The sequence below is a fragment of the Eubalaena glacialis genome, chromosome 14 (assembly GCF_028564815.1).
Source record: "Eubalaena glacialis isolate mEubGla1 chromosome 14, mEubGla1.1.hap2.+ XY, whole genome shotgun sequence".
NCBI classification, from domain to species: Eukaryota; Metazoa; Chordata; class Mammalia; order Artiodactyla; family Balaenidae; genus Eubalaena; species Eubalaena glacialis.
The window spans coordinates 36,409,497-36,430,007 of NC_083729.1; the positions used below are offsets into that span (position 1 = coordinate 36,409,497).

The window sequence follows — 20,511 nt, forward strand, 5'->3', positions numbered from 1 at the left end:
TTTTTTTGTATTTTATATTCTTTAGTTGATGGGACCAAATAGTAATTACTCTACATATATCTATAAAAAGCCAATAATTAACAGTAAAGTCATTAAAGGTCACTTACATTCTAAAATAAAGACTCCTGTGTTTATATCACTCTCTGTCACTCTATACCAAATGTCTTTTTCTGTGGTGGGTCGTATATGTGCGTCCCTGTTCAGCCTTCAGCCTTGCAGCATACGTTTGTCATTTTGTCGACCTCTCTGACTTTCATGTCTCCTTCCCTGTCTTTCCCTTTCTGACTTTGGCCTTTCCTGGTGACCTCTCTCTTTATCTGTGTACCCATGGCTGTCTCCATACATCTCTCTGTCTATTTTTTCCTAGCTTTCTTTTCCCTTCCCTTCCCTTCCCTTCCCTTCCTTTCCCTTTTTCTCCTTTAACTGCTTGTATTATAGGAAAAAAAAAGAAGGAAATTAAAGATGGTTTTGTTTTGCCTTTTCTTAAGTTAAAAGTCTTAATTCATATATGCAGCAAATTTATTTAGCTCTGAAAATTAAACTAAATGAAGAATTTTTTTACTTGTAATTTTCATTTTTTTTACCCCTTTGGTTCACTGGATCTTGAAAGGAAAAAGGAATCCCCATTCTCAATTCAAGGGAAGCAAACCATGGCAGTTTGTAGCCATCAGGGCCCAACCACTGATCTTAATAAGTTAACAGGAAGAATATCTTATTTGAAGTTGTCCTTTGAGGATATCAAATGTAAAGTTATTTAATTCTATGTACCACATTTCTAAGCAAAATTATACAGTGATTGGTTATTTTAGATATACTGCCTTAAATCAACACCCCCCCCAAAAGAGTGAGAATTGAAGATCTCCCAGAGTTTCTTTATAATCTGTAGATATTTCTTTTTGTCATAATACTTAAAATTTATACAGTACCTATTTTTGTTATGCTTCAGAAGAATTTTTTCTTAAATATTTCATAATGAATCTAAAAGTTAACAGGAAATATAAACAGAGAGCAGATGAATTCTAATGCACTGACTATATTACTTTTTTTTTTTTTTGCCTTTGCAAGACTAAGTAAATATTATTAACTTAGAGTAACTGAATCCTTCACTGTCTTTAATAGTTTCCATGGGACTATGGCCTATCTGCTGTTCATGTTGCTTAAATTCATAATTTATCCTTTGTCAAGCCATATCCTAAGACTTAAACTGTATTTATACTAACCTAGAAAGAATGTTTCACCACTAAAAGCAATAGTCAGCTGAAACAGCTCAACTCTACACTTTAGCTTTGTACATTTTTCTCCTTGTTTATTAATGTGTGGGCATCACTTGCATAATCACTAAATAAGTTGCTGATAGAAAAAAGAATTAAACATTCTTCCAGAGAAATCTTGGCAGTCTTTTTACTTAATGCTGTAGTACATCTTTATCGTTATTGTTCACAAATTTTGAAAGCAGTATGTGCAGATCAACCCAGTACTACTTATGAGAACTCTTGTGAGGCAGAAAAGCAGCAAATAGCACATTTGGGAGACACTGATAAACAGGATTCCTTCTCAAGTATCTGACTAGTTAGGTATATAATACAATCTAATACACTAATTTATGCTAACCAAGGAGGGGTAGATAATTTCCCCTGTAGAAGTTTGTCTTTTCAATTCTGTCCTTCTGGACTCAGTCCCTTGCGTGTATTTGATTGAGGCTTGGTATGAGTTGGATTTAAATTTCCTTCTGACCATTTTAATATGTGGGCTCATCTGCCTTTTATAAAGCTGGTTCTTAGTATCCAAGTTATTTTTGGTTCTTAATAAATGATAACTACTCAGTCATCCTAACATCCAAGACTGTGTAATGATTTGCTTCATTACATGGAAACCTACCTTATCCAGTGATGTTCCCTTTCACCTTCAGTGACAATGGGCCTGGCCTTACTGCATAAATTTTGGAGCACTATGCCGAAATAACTGTGTTTAAAATATGATCAGAATGATTAATTAATTTGCAATAAATTTTAATTAACTGGAAAATGGTCTGGGATTCAAAATACTCTTAACAATTTCGTCATTGTATTTTGGAATGATTAAGTATCTTTGTCATGTCATTGCGATACTTATACAGGAATAGAAACTTACACCCCCCACTCAAAAATATAGTCACATCTTGATTACCTGTAGTGGGGGAGGGAGGGATGAAGTTAGAAATGGGAAGAAGGAAATATTGGTATGGATAGTTACAATGGGGAAAATATTTGCAGTTTCTGCTTTCTCCAGGATAGACGAGAAAATGGAAAATAGCATTGGGAGTTGTGTCAGTGTCCCCAAGACTACCCTCAGGTTTGATGATTCACCAGAAAGACTCATGAAATCCTGAAAAGATTTATACTCATGGTTATGGTTTATTACAGTGAAAGCATACAGATTAACATCAGCAAAGGAAAAATGCACATAGGGCAGAGTCCAGGAGACACCAGGTACGAGCTTCCAGTTGTCCTCTCACAGTGGAATTGCACAGGAATGCACTTGATTCTCCCATCAGTGATGTGGGACAACACATATGAAGTATTACCAACCAGGGTTGTTCATCCGAGCCTAGGTATCCAGGATTTTTACTGGTGGGTGGGGTGGGGAGGGGTCAGTCTTGTAAGCACGAAATGCATGCATAACCCACCTTAGCTACTCAACTTCCAACCTCTGCAGAGGTCAAACTTGATACAGTGTGGCCTGTGACCCAGGTAAGTAAACAAAAAAGGTATTCAGTATAAGTCACACTGTTAGCGTAAACTATCTGCTGTGGCCCAGTATATCAGCTATATAAAGACAGTCTTATCAGGCAGAATATTCCAGGGGCTCAGAGGGTATTTCCCAGGAGACAGTCAAAGGCCAGTTCTTTCTTTGGAATGTACAGGGTTTGAGCACCCCAAGTCTGCTGAATTAACCCTTCACTGCACAAAAGCTCAGAATCAACAAGACTTTCGGGAAATAGCTGAGGAGTGTGATGAGGGGGTAGGCAGATGCAACCAGAGGCTCTCCTGGAAGTAAAGGAGAAAGGTAGCCTGAAATTACAAAACATTCTTCACTGGAGGATATCCACATATTGGTAATTGCAAGAGTTTATTCAACAACTAATTTGAATTCATAGGTGTGTGTTACTGGCCAGTCTCCGAGTAGTTAAAATTGTATAATTCAAGTTAAATAAATGATAAAAGATCTGACCTATTTTCTGTGTACTTGTGGTAAGATATTTTTAAAGGCTGCTTAGTTTTTCTGTAGGCCTCTTAACTTTTCTGCAGATTTCTTATTCATACTAATTGCCAAGGAAGGCTGGTGAATCCTGTGGAACTTGGTCCTAACAGGGCCAGCTGGAAGAAGGTTGCCTGTAACTGCTTTGTGATCTCTCTCCTGCAGAGATGTTGCCACTTTTGTCAATATTTTTCTTGCCCAGGAAAGTTGTTTATCTAAAAGTAATAGTCAAATGAAACAGTTGCACAAGGCAAAGGTGCAGCCAAGGAGCTCTGACTCTAGCATTCATTCGTAAAATGAGAACACCTTTCAAGTTGAATGTGTTTTTCAGGGAAGAAGAAGTTCCTGGAAGAATAGTTTTCCAGGACCATAGGCCTTTTCTAAGCAATAATAGGACAATTTTATGTGGTAGCCCAATGTCCATAGGGTGGCTTGCTCCAATTTAATAAAAGGAGACTGTAGATGTAGGTCCGGTAATATTTATTTTTATTAATTTTGTCTTTCTGGAGTATTATGATCTATTACTCCCTCCTTGGTGGAGGACTACCATTTTGCACTTGGTCTCTGCTCTTCTTTCCCTGCTTCCACAGCTACAGAATACCCTGCATGGAACTGGCTGTACCATTTTAAGACTGACCTTTGGTATTTACTGTCCAGCTCTCTGTCCTGCTCTGGCTTTTTTCATGACAGCATCTCTGATATAGGCCTTTGTCCTTGACCTCTTGGTCTGAAGTTCCTGCAGAAAGCCTGCTATATTATGTTAAAAAATCTAAATCTTAAAATGACTTAAAATTATCATTTGGATAGTAGAATATATTTTTCCTCCTATTTTTTGGATCTACTTTTATTTTCATAGCTTCCAGCCATGTGGGTGGTATTTAAATAGGACAGTTTTGGCATTTGAGTTGAATTTACATTTATACAGTGAACCCAGAGATGAAACTTTGTATTCGTGATTAAAAAAACAAAACCAAACTAACCTTAACACCCTCCTTCTAGGAACCCTCATTAATCAAGTATTTTTGAGCTTTAAGTAAGTTCATTGTGATTTTTCAGAGATGTTTTATAAGATTTTTCATCTTAACTATCATCTTTAATTTCTCAAATGCCTTTACATACTTTTCTTCTTTGCCCCCTTTAATCTAAAACATTACTAAAATTACATTCTTACCTATTTGGAGTATATAGAGTAAAAGTTTTAATATTGTATACAGTGCCCAGTACTTTATTTTCTTTCTTACTAACATTAACATCACACATATCTCTTCAAAGATTTCATATACCCAAATGTGTTTTGCAGAAGATCCAAGCAGAGCCAGTATATCTTAGATATTAAAATTGAGGCATCACAACCCCTAGCCGTACAGCAATCTATTTTATCTTGCTTTATTTTTCCCGTTACCCTTGTTGCCATCTGTAACAAACTGTATGATTTTTAGTCATTATTATCTTTGTGAGCTCTCTTACCCACTAGAATGTAACTTCTATGCAGGTAGAGATTTGGGGGTCTGCTTTATTCACTGATGTCTTCCCAGGACCTGGTATAGACCTGGCACTTGGCAGGTGTTTATTGAATATTTGTTAAAGTATTGAATCAATAAACCCTCACGGAATGTACTCTCCTACCTATATCTTGACTGTCATACTTTTTTACTCTCTATGATTTTATCATTGGGGTTTTTACGTTCTTTTTTGGTTTGTTTTTAATATTTATTTATTTATTTGGCTGCTGGTCTTAGTTGTGGCACGCGGGATCTTCCCTGTGGCGCGTGGGTTCTTCATTGTGGAGCACGGGCTTCTCTCTAGTTGTGGCGTGCGGGCTCCAGAGCACGTGGGCTCAGTAGTTGCAGTGCGTGGCCTCTCTATTTGTGGCACATGGGCTCCAGAGCATGCGGGCTCAGTAGTTGCAGCGCGCAGACTCAGTTGCCCCACGGCATGTGGGATCTTAGTTCCCCGACCAGGGATTGAACCAGCATCCCCGGCATTGGAAGGCGGATTCTTAACCACTGCACCACCAGGGAAGTCCCTTTAAGGTTCTTTTGTTTTACTTTTGCTTTCTGTTGTATATGTGTACCTTTTTCATCTAAGTTCAGTTTTTTTTCCCAAGATGTGTTATTATATTAGGTCATCCAGTCTGAGTCTTATCTTACCACTCAACGTCTTTACTTGATATTCTTACTTTTTTTTTAAATATGAAAAAATGAGAGCTGGAAGCTTTCTAATTCTATGCTCACATGAAATATTTTGCATATTATCATTGATCTAGTTAACATGTACGTTTCTTTACATGATAGCAATATTCTGAGAATCTTTCATGTACCCTCATGCACCTCAGGGGTAACATCACTTAGCAAAATAGTCTTCAGACTTTATAATTGTTAAATACATTAAAACTTGCTGTTCAGTGTTTTCCTTTTATGATGATACCTTTTAGGAATTTAATGTTAAAGTAAAATTCTGAATTTAATACTATGATAAATTAAGTACATGCATAGTTTTAATATTTTATCCTCTGAATTTAGGTACAAGTTATGGAAGAAAAATTAAAAGCAGCTAATATTCAAACCAGTGAATCAGAGACGAGGTTGTATAAAAAGTGTCAAGATCTGGAAACCCTAATACAGGAAAAAGATGACATCATTCAAACCTTGGAACTGCAACTTGAGGAGCAGGTTAGGAAGAATTTGATCATCAAAGAGTCCTAAATATGTGCATTCATTTATGCATAATTGCAAAGATTAAAAAGAGAGTCAAAATTTCTAAATTTTGATCAGAAATCTTACTTGGTGACCCCCTAGGATTACATCACATTACTGGTGAAAGGTGCAAGTTAAATACATTCACTTTAAATCCGGGGTGATTCCAAGGCAGTATCTACCACTTTTTGGATGTGACAATCCTCCTTAAATTGGAAACACTTGGTTATCAGCAGGTATTTATGTCTGTAAAATGTTTCCAATAAATTTTTGCTTTAGATTGTTAGGGTGTTGGAAATGTTTATGGAAGGTTAAATTTTAAACATGTGTTTGATTTGACTCTAATCCTTCTGCTTAGAAATGTGTATACTGTTTTTAAACCACTTCATTGAGATCACATATAGTATTTCATTTATTTTTTTAAAATTTTTAGGAAAAAAATTGCATTAGGGTTATTTACTTAAAAGGTCATTTAGTGTCATTTAAATATGACCACTATAGAACTGTTAAATGTTTAATCATTTTTTTCATTTCTCTGGCGTCAGTGTTCCTTTAGGTCAGTGGCTTTCAGCCTCCACCCACTAGGATTTATATGATAGTCACACTCTCAGTAGTTTTGTGACCATAACCAGATTTAAAGGTTGGTGGATGTGAGCTAGAGTTTCTCAATCTCTATTTTTTCTGGACCTTCTAAAACTAGCACTTGAGGGGAAAATAAGCCATTCTCCAGAGGAGATTCTGATTCTCCTCTCCCCAACCTGGTTGACCTCTATTCCACTGTTCTAAACCTAGACTATTTCCAGAAATGGTTTATTTTGTTGATAAATTCAGTGGCTTGATTTTGGTTTATGATATTTCAGAGAAAGGGAATAGCAGATGTTAAAGCTAGAAATGTTTATGTACGCTTTTATTATTGTTCTGCTGGACAGCCATTCTTATTTTTTCCTATGTTTGGTAATTTAAAGGCAGACGTCTTAACTTGGAAACAGGTTTTAAGTGGACTTGCCTTTTATATCTATGACTGTAACGTTTCCAGACCAGTGAGCTTCTGTTTGAACTAAACAAACTGCTAATGTTATTTCAGAAACAAATAAGGATTCAAGAAGCTAAAATAATAGAAGAGAAAGCAGCTAAGATCAAAGAATGGGTAACAGTTAAGTTGAATGAGGTATTTATTGCCGTATTTATCTTTTCTTTACCTTTTACTTCTTTTGAATAGATAAGTCATCAGAATATCTGAATGAAACAAAATTCTGATCAATTGGTGGTGCTGCTGGCTTTTGGCAAACGTGAGATAGGTAGCTTTCACTTTAATGACTAATGTAATTTTAAAATTAAAAATATTGATAGACCCATGGTAATCAGTGTTAAGTAGCCTCATTCTAATTAGTTGACTAGTTCTAATTAGTTAACTTTAAATAATTAGAGAATATATGTGTATATCTCATAAAATTAATATATTCAGTATCTGAGAAGTACACATTATTTAGTTTATATGGCAGATTAAATGCCAAAATAGTTTGGTTTAAAATAACTTTACAGTGGAAAAGGCATAGGGGTGAAAAACATTTAAAACTTTTAGCTCTGGAAACAAATATTAAAGCCATATTATCTAGGCTGATAATCTGTGCTAATAAATTCATCTGATATTTACTTATTTCTTTTGTATTTTGCTTGTGTTTAATTAGATATTAACATTTTCTAAACGTTATAATTTACTAGTACGTTTTAGAAATGTTATCCCTGTATAAAAGAAAACCATTATGTTCTTTTAGCTGGAATTGGAGAATCAGAATCTTCGTTTGATCAACCAAAACCAAACCGAAGAGATAAGAACAATACAGTCAAAATTACAAGGTATGTGCACTTTGACTAAGATAGCCTAGTTGGATTTATTTGCTAGAATTTTACTATTGAGCGCTTGAAATATGACTTGCACAACTAAGGAACTGAATTTTACATTTTACCTAATTTGAATTTATTTAAATTTAAATAGCCACATGTCCATATTAGCACAGCTAGACAGTAGTGAATAACCCAAAGGGGTAATTTGAACGTTTAATTTCAGGTATGTTTACTTTAAAAAAAATTGGTCTTGTTATTTTCTATTTTCATTTTGTAGCATTGTGCTCAATGGTGATTGAAATTCTTACAACCTGAATATTTTGAGCAGAATTTTATAATGCGAATAAACTCTTTGCATTTTCTAATGCTTAGGGCTATTTTCTTTCTTTTTAACTTTAAAGCCAAAGGATGGGTGGTAGAGTTAATGATAGAGATTCACTTAATATGCTATTCGTATGATAGCCACTCAAGTGCACGTCGAGCTGAAGAGGAGGTAAGTCAGCAGGGTGTATGGATAGCCTGTGCTTATTAGACCCATGGCCTAGTATAGTGCTTTTTAAACTTTTATTTAGCAGCAGAACCCTTTTTAAACAATTTTTTTTTCCTATAGAATCTCAAGAGATAAAATAGGTAAAAAACCTATACTGGGTGATGGGTCCAGAGCTCTGCAGACTTGGTCTCACCCATGACTCTTCTTTCATTTCTTGCATCCTCTGCAACATTTCCACAAAGCCGTGGGGTTTCGTAGAATGCATTGGAAAAATACTGGCATGGTAGAAAGAACCTGGACTTTGAAGTCAACTTTAATGCCCTACTATTTAATAGCTGTGTTTATATCTCCATTTTTTTTTTTTTTACATCAGCAAAATGGTGACTGTAATAGTGTCTTACTGGTTTCATGGGGGGTTGTTGATTATAGGACATGTGAAAGCACTTTGTCTACTGCATGTTAGTACCTATTGCTGTCATTTTGTAAAGGGAAAAAACTCCTGTTTTCCCTCTCTTAATATTTCTGACATGAGATGTGTGGAAGTTTTTCCCACACCAAGCGATTCTCCAATTCTCAACAGACCCTGACTGGATGTCCTATAAATTTAACTCAATTCTGACTTATCTACTTGGATAGCACCAGATCCCTCACCCCCACAAAACTACCCACCAGCACCTCCGAGCAGGCACTGAACACACACACAAACACACACTTCAGACAGAGTCACAAGTACAGGGTGGCATCCCTGCTTCTGTCCAACAGACTGTAAATCCAAGGTTCCCAAGATCCCTTCCTTGGGTTCAGTAATTTGCCAGAGAGGCTCACAGAACTCAGTCAGACAGTTCACTTCCTAGATTACTGGTTTATTACAAAGGATGTAACTCAGGAACAGCCAGATGGAAGAGATGCATAGGGCAAGATACGGGAGAAGGGGCACAGAGCTTCCAGGCTCTCACTAAGTATACCGCCTTCCCAGCACCTCCACGTGTTCACCAACTTGGAGCATCCTGAACCCCATCCTTTTGAGTTTTTATGGAGGTTTCACTATGTAGGCATGCATGATTGATGAAATAATTGGCCATTGGTGATTAATTCAACCTCCAGCCCCTTTCTTCCTCACCTGAAGTCAGAGGTAGGGGGTGGAGGGTGAGGCTGAAATTTCCAACCCTCTCATGATTTGGTTGGTTCCGCTGGCAACCAGGCCCCATCCTGAGGCCGTCTAGGGGCTTTCCAGAAATCACCTCATTAATACATACTCAGAGGTGTTTAAAAGGGCTTGTTATGAAAACAAAAGACACTTTTATCACTCTTAGGACATTCCAAGGGTTTTAGAAGCTGTGTGCCAGGAACCATGGATGAAGACCAAAATCTACTTCTTATATCACACATTTCCTCTACCTATATGATGAAAAAAATAGGTGTTCCTATAGTTGATCTGGAATTCCATGTTTATAATTAAAGTTTTAGGTCTTTGTGGTGTTCACCCTCTTTGAAATAGACTGGATGTACTAAGCCCCTTCACCAAATACTGTTTCCCTGATATTCTTAACTTGCAATTCTAGTCTTCACTGGCAGCCTTTTAGTCTTGGAGACTAAGGATTATTGATCCTTGGAACCTAGGCTTTACTGGAGAAGAACAGATACAACATATGTAGATATAATATGGTACTTTAAAAATATATATGTATATATGTGATTATTAAAATATCATGAATTCTGTGAGTGATGGCAACATGAAAATATTAAAAGATACATCTGAAGGAATACACTATATAAAGGTATTTTTCTATACTCAATTATCAATTGCTATTTAACTTAACCCTTTGGTGCTCTCCCAGAGTTGAGAATTTAATTTCTTTGGAAACTTTTCTTACTACCACTGGGATCTCCATGCTTTTGATTTTACGAGCAGCAATGTTACAAGTCCTAGAAGATGAATTAAACCCATGATTAGGTGCTCGATTAATCACTCACCTAGCTGTCTAAATTCTCAATCTAGAGACTGCCCCCTCCCCTTTTTGTTCTCTAAGGAAGTGATTAAGGCTCTCCATGTTGTGGTCACCATAGACCAAGCCCCTTCATCTGCTTTCTTATGAGAAGCACACTAAAAACTAAGATAAGCAAAAGTTATTCCAGTGATCATGTGATATTTGCCCCAGTGATCATCTAAATTTTCCTGGGTTGTCTTGGCAACCAAGACCTCAGTCCCTTTTTTCTCACTATTAGTAACAATACCAAACAATCAAATTTTACCAATACTTGATTGGTATTTACCAATAGTTGACATTGCAAGAAGCTATAACTTCCTAGTTGTTTGTATCTGGATTTTGGTTTGTTTGAGAACTAACTACTTTTAAAGGGATTAGAAATGTTTCTCTTTGCAGTTAAAAAATAGTTTGTGCATTCAAGGGGCTTCCCTGGTGGCGCAGTGGTTGAGAATCTGCCTGCCAATGCAGGGGACACGGGTTCGGGCCCCGGTCTGGGAGGATCCCACATGCCGCAGAGCGGCTAGGCCCGTGAGCCACAATTGCTGAGCCTGCGCGTCTGGAGCCTGTGCTCCGCAACAAGAGAGGCCGCGATAGTGAGAGGCCCGCGCACCGCGATGAAGATGAAGAGTGGCCACCGCTTGCCGCAACTGGAGAAAGCCCTCGCACAGAAACGAAGACCCAACACAGCCATAAATAAATAAATAAATAAATAAATAAATTGGAAAAAAAAAAAAAAAATAGTTTGTGCATTCAAAATATATAAACAGATTTTAAACATTGGCATGTGATGCTAGACATTGAGGGGTCATTGTTCTTATACATAAATAAAGATGAACTTCAGGCTTTTTTCTGTTATAAGGAGTGATTTGTCCACGTTTTTATATGCTTTGGTTCTCTTTAACAAACCGTTATAAAAAATTCAGATCTTCATTTTGATTAATGATCTTGCAGAAGTTCAAGGAAAGAAGTTGTCCACTGTCTCCACACCAAAGCTCACAGAAGGCCAGCGTCTGAGCAGTCTGACCTTTGGGTGCTTTTTATCCCAAGCAAGGAGTCCTCCTCAAGTTGTAAAATCTGAGGAAATGAGCAAGATATCATCTAAAGAACCTGAGTTCACTGAAGGAAAAGACATAGAAGGTATTTATGGACTAGAGGAATTTACTTTGACATTTTTTTTAAAAAGGAAAAATCATTTGCTAAGATTAATGCAAAGATAGCTTCATTTTCCTTATTTTTTTCCTAACAACTTGATGTTTTATGAGACTATTTGTAAAGCGCAAAACAGCATTTAACTCTGTGTATCTAGTTATCTTGTGTGTTTTTTGAGACTCTCTGCCAATGATTTATAGGAAAAACTGGTTTACCCTTCTTGATACTTTTTCCTGCAATAGGTAGCAGTAATAGTTAAAATTTAAAGATGTACAGTCATACCTATTTGTTTTAATTGAGTTTTAGAAGTATGAACTTTCTATTCATTATTTATTTAAAATATAAAAAGATTATCTAATATTCAATATGAAATTAAATGTGACACAGCAAACTTATAAAGAAAAAGAACACCAGGTGACAATTTAGTAACTGCTTTGATTTTCCCTTTATTGCCTCAAAGAGGAAAATATTTGCCAGATGTTTAAACTTTGGACCTGTGTGCAGATTTCTACCCTTCTTTTAGTCTTAAAGCCCCTCTAAATTTTGCTTAATTTTGCGGTTGCTGCTTTGCCACCACTAGTATGACTTTTCCCAAATATTTTAGAAAGACTTGAACTTGTATCTTCTCTGTTTTCAGTTCCTGCTTCCTTCCTCCGAAGGAGAAAAATTATAGCCCTAAGAACTGTCTCTATGCTTGGTTATGAAACTCTGAAAACTACATAATGTTTTTCCATTCAGAAGGCTCCTTTGGTACTTGTTTTCATGCCATTACATGGATTTTTTTTTCTTTTTTGAGGAGTCATTTTAGTTTTTTTCCCACTTTCTAATAGTTGAGTACAGCTCAGTACTGAGGTTGCCTGTACTGCAGTTCTTGCTCATTTGTTTGCAAATTTAACAAACTGCCCGATACCAAATTGTGGAGTTTATTTGTTCAGCCTCTGTATCCTTAATTATGAAGGTCCTATCTATGTTTTCATGTTTTCAAAGTTTCTTTTGTATTCTTCAATCTAAATTTTTAGTTCACTGTTTATAAAGTCAATGGTTCGTTCTATTAATTATGTTATAAACAAAAATAAGCCATATCTAAAGATATTTTTAAAGAATTATTTTATATTGTAAAGACATATTTTGTAGTTATGATTAAACCAAAAGTAGAGTGAATAAAGCTTTTCTCTGTTTATGTTTCCCTTACGGTTTTGCATATTTCACGTAGTGAAGCTTGGGAACAAAGTATTTTTTTTTAAACTATAGCTTTATATTTATTATGTTTAAATTTACTCATGATAATTTTGAAGTTTAGTAGAAAGAGGGTTGTCATTTTCTTTGCTTCTAAAATATAATTAATGGTGTTCATTTTTTTAGTGGCTGCTTTCTTTGATAGTCATTGTTGCCCTATTTTTCATTTTGCTTCTTGTATTATCTCACCCTAGACTATTGTCAGTTTTTTTTTTCTTCATGTTTCTTTGTAAAAAGCAGTTTCATTTTGATATTATTCTATTGAAGTGTAAGGGCTCAGTGTTTTATAGAAAGCTTATAGTTTTCAAACTTGGGTTTAAAAAAGGCATATGACTAAAAAAGGGTAATGTAAATTAACTTGACTCACATGGAAATTCCAGTTTGTACAATGTAGTTATATAAAGCTAAACATACAGAAAGATTGTATGATTAAAGGCAACATGCCAATATAATGTATGCTTTTCTAGAAATGGAAATACCAGAAAAGTCTGTCGATAACCAAATTCAAGAAAACAACCGAGGTCAGAGAACGTTGCATCAAGTGCCTTGTGTCTCAGAGCAGAATCAGAAAACAAGGACAAGCTTTGTGACGGATGGTGGCATATCCCAGAATTCTGGGGCTCCTGGGAGTGACTGGAGTTCCGATGAGGACGATGGGAGCAAAGGAAGATCCAAGTCCAGGTACACGTCCACCCTTTCCAGCCACACATCAGAGGAGGGGGTCCAGTGTAGCCGAATGGGCAGTGAGACGTATCTGACAGCCTCTGATGACAGCAGTTCTATATTTGAAGAAGAGACTTTTGGCATAAAGAGACCAGAACACAAGAAGCTGTATTCTTGGCAACAAGAGGCACAGTGGAGTCCTCTCGGAAAGGGAAATTCCGAATCAAGTAAAAAGGAGCACGATAGTTCCTCAGACGAACTGAATAAAAAATTTCAGTCTCAGAGACTAGATTATTCATCTTCATCGAGTGAAGCCAACACCCCAAGCCCTATTCTGACCCCAGCTGTGAGTCCAAAGCATCCTAACTCACTCCCTGGAAAAGGCACAGAACTAGCACCCCCCTCAAACCTGCCACTTCCCAAATTAAGGGTTCCTAATGTTTTCAGCTTAAGTGTAGCTCTAGCCAAAAGACACCTAAGCCAGCCACAGTTAAGTTCCGACAGGATGTTTGGTACAAACAGAAATGCTATAAGCATGATCCGGCCACTGAGACCTCAGGAAACAGATCTTGATCTAGTTGATGGTGACAGTACAGAAATTTTAGAGACTATGGACACTAGTTGTGATGATGGATTATTTTCCTATGACTCCCTGGAGTCCCCGTGTTCAGACGACCAGGAAACCTGCGACTCAGCAAAGAAGGCGGCCTGTGGCAAACCTCCAACTCCTCCCCTGCACCGGTTTCCCTCTTGGGTAAATTATGTGTTGCGTGCAATGCTCACACGCTCGTTTTTGCTCAACGCTCATTTTCAGGTTTTACTCTACTTCTTCTCCTTTCTTTTCCAGTCCGGCTTTGTTCTGACAATTCCCAGTTTTTAGAATTCAGTTTCCCCTTCTCTTTCCCCCAAACCAGTCAAGAAATAAGAGAAGGGTAAGACAAAGGAAGATCAAAATGTTACCTTTATTACTGATAAAACGGATTTTAGAGAATTGGTGGGCAAAGGAGCCAGTACTGCACCTGGGAAAAAGCTAGATTTATTCACCCAGGCCCAGGTAGCGCTTGACCAGCCACCACAGGCTGCCTCCAGTGAGGCCCAGCTCCTCTAAAGCTTACAGTCTAGAGAAAGAACAAATGGTTATTTCCTGCGCACAGCTACTTCTCAATAGAAAGGAGAGGGGGAAGGTGCGGGGCTTTGCATGTCCAGTTTCTCCTTCTAGGAATCACTGGCTAGAGATCAGGAATGTTCAATTTTTGGAGCTCCCTCCACATGGAAGGAAACATTGGAGTGGGGAAGAAGGGTTCTCCCTAACTGTATAATACTTGTGGGTAAATTCTGGATGAGGACACTTACTGGTCATCAGGTTCTGAACTTAAGTATTTACTTGATTGGCTTTAAGAGAAACTTAATTTTACTCTTCATGAACTTATAAATCTATTGCTTTAACCAAAAGCATCTTCCTGTGTATCTAGAATAGATTGAAATTTCTTCCATTGAAACATTGAACATTAATATAATAATTAACCCATTAATTGTGTGATTCTTCTTAGGAATCTCTAGATTAAAAAAAAATTCTTCCTATATTTGAAACCAAGTGAAATTATCTGTTTTGTAGATTGAAGTTTTCCTTCACATATTGACATAATTTAACCTTTGGCCTCCAGAGAATCATCTGGGTTGCGGGATTTTTTGGGTTTTGGAGTCATATTCTGTTATTATTTTTTATTTAGTGACCAATGCAATTTTAAGCAAATGAAGGCAACTGTGTTTTCCTAGTATAAATTCAGACCTTGAGATGTATCTGCTCTTATTTACTTTTAAAAGAACATTTCATTGCAAAGTCCACGTGAAACCGCCTGCAGTTTATTACTAAATTCTGGATAGCATAAAAAATGGACATTATTGGCATGTGAATCTCTGGAATTCCAATTATGTTACCCTTTAGGCAGTTAGGAGTTGAAATTTTGCTTCTTTCATTATGTTGAGATTTTCAGAGATTTAGGTTAGACTTTCACGTTCATTTTATTTGGCAAACCATTTTTACTACTTTTTTGCCTTTTTCTCTTCTTGCCTTCTGAAACTATCCAGTCCTGAAAAAGTAGTACCGCTTTGCAAAAAGCCTTCTAGCAGACTGGCCAAGTTTGAGGTTTTATTTCTGCTTGTTGGGTATTTTCAAGTTTCAAGTTAAAGAGATACATTCTAGTCACCTCAATTTATGAGAGTTTAAGGATTTTTAAGAGTTTATTTTAAGGCATAGCCCATTCTTACTGAACTGGAATATCATTCAAAAATACAGTAGTCACTCTAGCAGGACAGCATGTAATGATTCAAGAGCACCTCTGATGGTCAACTCCTTAGAAAAACAGGTGATACCCACTGTCCCCGGTCCCGTGGCTCAGCTTGTCCTCTCCTGTCTACAGTGACTGTCTGCTTCTCTCACGACTGCTAACTACTCTCCTTCGCTCTCTCATGGCTTCTAAGTGCCTCACTTAACTGCCTTATTTTTATATGTCTTTTTGTTCTGTCCACTCTGTTGTTTGTCTCTCTCTGTGTATCTCACCATCACACTCTCAAAGAAGCTGTGAGAGTGATTCATACCGTCAGCCACTCTTCAATCTAAAGTGTCTCAGATGGTTAGAGATCTCCTGCCCATTGCCTCACAGGCCCCTGGCTAGCACAGTCCCAAAGACGACTGCCTTAGTTGCCCACTATGCCCTGATCCAGATAACTGTCCGGGTTAGGTGTGTTACAAAGTTCAGGACATGGTGATCTATGCATTAGGAACAACCTAGAGTCCCTTTTCTCAGAGGTGGCAGGGCCAATAGCCTTCCAGTACCCACTTCAGAAATCTCTCTCAGAGAAGAAGAGAAAGCAAAATAACAACCTACTTTTGGAACAAGATCCTATAAATTCCACTGCAATTCTCAAATTCACTTATTACTTGACCTCAGGTATTTCTTCTACTTCATTGAAATGTACATTGAGATATGAAGGTGATAGCACTAAATGCTACTTTGTGTGTGCTTTCTGACTTCAAGTTTTGGCTTTCTCTTTTTCTTTAGCCATATTCTAGAATGGTAGAATATTAAAGATAATATTTGTGTCTAGTCAATGATAATAAATGGTTTCTGGCTTCATGTTACAGCCATTCAGAGTTTTCCTTTTCTTTTTTTTTTTTTTGACCGTGTTCTGAAATGGTAGAATATTAATGGTGGTATTTATGAATAGTCAGTGATTGTGAATAAGCTTTCTCTTACTTTTTTCCTGTCTCTTCAAAATAATTTAAAATACCAAGCAAAAATTTGGGAACAAAGATAAATAATGGAGTGACTAATGGATGGAAGAAAATTCTGCAGTGCTGTTCACAGTGGCATATTTTAGTTGGCACTGGTGACAGTTTTATAATAATTCTGTACTCTGGTGACAATTAAATGAAGCACAAATGAAAAACATGTGTATTGAAAGTAATTGTTTCTTTGCTTCAAATATCCAGCTTAAATCTCTCTTTTACATTAGGAAAGCAGAATTTATGCTGTAGCCAAATCAGGCATTCGAATGTCTGAGGCCTTCAATATGGAGAATGTTAATAAAAGTAAGTGATTTTGCATGCTGCAATGCAGGTGAACCTTGAGGACTTTATGCTAAGTGAAATAAGCAGTCACAAAGGACAAATACTGTAGGAGTCCACTTATATGAGATATCTGACATAGTCAAACTGATAGAAACAGAAAGTAGAGTTGTGGTTACTAGGGGTTAGGGGGAGTAGGGGAAGGGGAGCAGTTGCTTAGTGGCTATAGGGTTTCAGATTTTCAAGATAAAAAAGTTTTGGAGATCTGATTCACAACAATGTGAATATACTTAACACTAACTGAACTATGCACTTAAAAATGGTTAAGGTGGTAAATTTTATCTTATGCGTTTTTTACTACAATAAAAAATGTTTAAAAAAATAAGTGATTTTGTATTGCCATTTCATTAGCCAAGAACTTCCTAACTGTCTAAAGTCATTGGAAAAAATACAACTTTGCCAACTTCCAGAAAATGCTTTCTGAGCTTGCTGATTTATATTTTAAAATTGAAATTCATGTTACTCAGCATAGGGGCACGTAGATGTTCAACTGTTATGTAGCAAGTACCTCATGTTTTTACCCGAAAGAGGCTAAAGCTAAGAAACAGTGGAGTTTCAGCTGTTTAAAATTGTAAAACTATTGATCTCTATGTCTTCTTTTTCCAGAGTTTAAAACACATTCCTCCTTTCTTTTTTCAAAAAATTATTGTAGAAACAGTGCATGTTCATTATGAAAAATAAAGCCAAACAACAGAGAACTGTCTGGAATAAAAAGAGAAATTTTTCTGTGGTTCCTTCTACTGGCCCCCTCCCTATCCTACCTCTGATCTGTATCTTAGAGGTGACTATTGTTGTTCTGTTCCTTTTCAGCTATCCTCTGTTCTTGCCGCTCGGGAAATATATTCTAACCTTTCAATCTGAGGTTCACCTGATAAAGGTTTAAAAGTGACGATGTTTTAACACGTGTCAGTAATAGGTCTCTGAATAGTCAGAGAATATATTCATAGGGTACTGCTCACTGAATCAGTCAGCAGGTGTTTGTACTCATTTCTGCCCATTGTGAGCTGGATGGAGATGCCAAAGAAATAAAAGCTAAGATCCTTGCTCTCAAAGAGCTTACAGTCTAGTTGGGGAACTAGCACACCTGAGGACATAATGAACCATGTAAGAGAGTGTATAATTAAAACTGCCATAAATGCCATAATTCTTCAGGTAGACTGTGTAATGAATATTGTATGTTCATCCAGTTTCTCTTTAATTGGAAGTTTTGCTAATTCACATTCATAAGAAATAGACATAAACGCTAGTTAGAAGGTTTTTTTTCTTAATCATTTTGTTTTCTGTTTCAGATTCTGTTGCAGTGCTTTCCTATACCACATCAGGACTTTATACATCACTGATATACAAGAATATGACAACCCCAGTGTACACAACTTTAAAGGGGGTAACTCATTATTGTTACTGTTAAACATGTGGGGCTCTTCATGATGAATCAAGAAAACTGTTTAGTCAAGCTCCAGATTCCATTCTTGACATTTTACATGGACTGTCCCTTTATAGGGAGTTTTAGAAGTTCACACTAGCATATTATTAAAAGAGAAGAAATGGAAAGATCTAGAGAAGATATTTATTCTTATTGGAGTATTAGAGGTCTGATATGCTCCGTTTTTGTTATGCTACATGTGAGTCTCCACCCACTCCATAGCTGTTAATTGTTTAAAGGAAATAGTATTAATGATGTAATGAAAACTCCTAATATAGAAAGATCTTTGTATCACTGCCAGGGTTGCCCTCCTTTGTGTGAAGTACCTAATTAAAATAAGTATCAGAAAAAAAAGTATCATCAGGTATTAACAGCCTTATGTTCTTAGGAATCTTTTATAATTGACAAATGCCTTGCTAATTGGAATTTGGGATTTAACAACGTGATTTTGATAATGGCAAAATATTTTCTTGTATTCCTTAAAAAATCTTATTCCATTACTTCTGGTAAAACATTCTATACCTAAAGAGAGTGGTGACTTTAAGGATGGACACAGGGAGGCTGTTTTGCTTTTCTTTAGAAGGCGACCCAGATAAGCAGCAACCCATTCCTGGATGACTCCTCTGGGTCAGAGGAAGAAGATAGTTCCAGATCCAGCTCCCGGACTTCAGAGTCAGACTCGCGCATTCGGAGTGGGCCAGGCAGCCCCAGAGCAATGAAACGAGGTAAGGGAAAGTCTCAGGCATACAAGACAACTCCAAATAATTCAGAATATTTAATGGGAATTTTATCTCTATAATAGGACTTAAAAAAAAAAATCTGAGCTGCCTTCCACTCATAGTGAAAAGAGTATTCACCTAGGACTAAGACGCTTATATTTTAGTCCTAATTCTCTTCTAAATTCTCTTTGTGATTCCAGACAAGACAGTGGGTTTTTTTTTGTTTTGTTTTTTGTTTTGTTTTTTAACCGTATCTGTAAAAGAGAGATCGCTTCGTTTTAGGAAAAAAGTGAGATACTTGGCTTGAATGAGGTTTTTCTTTTACAGTTACTGTGTGATTCTGGATAATTTATAGGATGGACTTATTTCAGCTAAATTTGTTGCACTGCTAAATGGCAGAAGAATATACCTAAAAATGTGGTGGTTAATCTGATATTAAGACAGAAACCAACAAAAACTTACTTTGGGCATGTCTACGATTTTTGTAGATTTTGAAGAAATTTTTGGCATACAGGTTAGAGAGAGAGCCAGTCACATTAAATGACATCTGTATTTTACAAAAGCCTTTAATGCAGCACAGTATGTTGGTTTTCAAACTGTGTTCCATGGAACCCCTAGGTACTCCCAAACCCCTCAGCTTCAACAGGAGCTGTTCAACTCTCATAGGTTTAAAATTTTGGGCTTCCATCAGTCCCTTTGCTATACGACCTTGCCCCCTTGACAGCCAGAATCAGGTTATATCACATTTTTGCTCAAAACACTGCAAGGACATCTTATAAAGACTATAACATGTTATGTGATTCTTTGATGTCTTCGACCTCATCTCCTCCTTTCTTCTCTCTCACTCAGCTCTGGCCATCCAGACCCTTTAGCTGTTCCCGGCACATGCCATTCATTCCTTTAGTTCAGGACCTTGCACTGATCGTTTGCTCTACCTGGTATTCTTGCCCCAGATGTTCCTTTGCCTCCTCCAGTTGGGACACTGCCTTCTCAAGGAGATCTACCCAGAGCAAACCATTCAAATGTAGTCCTTTGCCCTTCTCTAACTGCTAGCTCTTTTTATTCCCTTTAGTCCGCTCTACATTTTATTTTTCCATGGCATTTGCTCCCTGTTTTTTGTCTGTCTCCCCCGACTAGAATCTGTGTTCCATGAGGGCAGAAATTTCTTTGTTTTGTTCTCTGCTCTGTCCCTAGCATCCTGGGGCTAGGAGCCTGAGATTTGCACTCCAACATTGCCTCTGCCTAGCTGTTTGACTTTGGACAAATCCTTTAATCTGTGGACCTTAGTCTCCTTAGAGAACCAGGATGATCTCTGAGGTCCTTTGTAGATCTAAATTTCTGTTACTCTTTGAAAAATAAAGATATTACTATTATCACAGCCATTACTTGTCTTAGTCAAATAAATAAGAGGAATAATATAGTGACATTGTCCTAATG

General features: G+C 36.9%; 1 protein-coding gene across 4 annotated transcripts in view; it reads left to right on the forward strand.

Moving 5' to 3' along the window:
* PLEKHH2 (pleckstrin homology, MyTH4 and FERM domain containing H2) overlaps nt 1-20,511 on the forward strand; it is a 112,703-nt gene that overhangs the window by 40,998 nt on the left and 51,194 nt on the right. For 2 of the 4 annotated variants that reach the window (XM_061210421.1, XM_061210423.1), the window contains exons 4-11: nt 5,760-5,909; nt 7,018-7,101; nt 7,709-7,790; nt 11,208-11,393; nt 13,109-14,058; nt 16,821-16,896; nt 18,222-18,316; nt 18,936-19,080. In XM_061210421.1, coding sequence (XP_061066404.1) covers nt 5,760-5,909; nt 7,018-7,101; nt 7,709-7,790; nt 11,208-11,393; nt 13,109-14,058; nt 16,821-16,896; nt 18,222-18,316; nt 18,936-19,080 — 1,768 coding nt within the window. Of the gene's footprint in view, nt 1-2,450; nt 2,469-5,759; nt 5,910-6,119; nt 6,170-7,017; nt 7,102-7,708; nt 7,791-11,207; nt 11,394-13,108; nt 14,059-16,820; nt 16,897-18,221; nt 18,317-18,935; nt 19,081-20,511 lie in introns of those variants that run through there. The other 2 variants (XM_061210422.1, XM_061210424.1) reach the window with 2 other exon arrangements.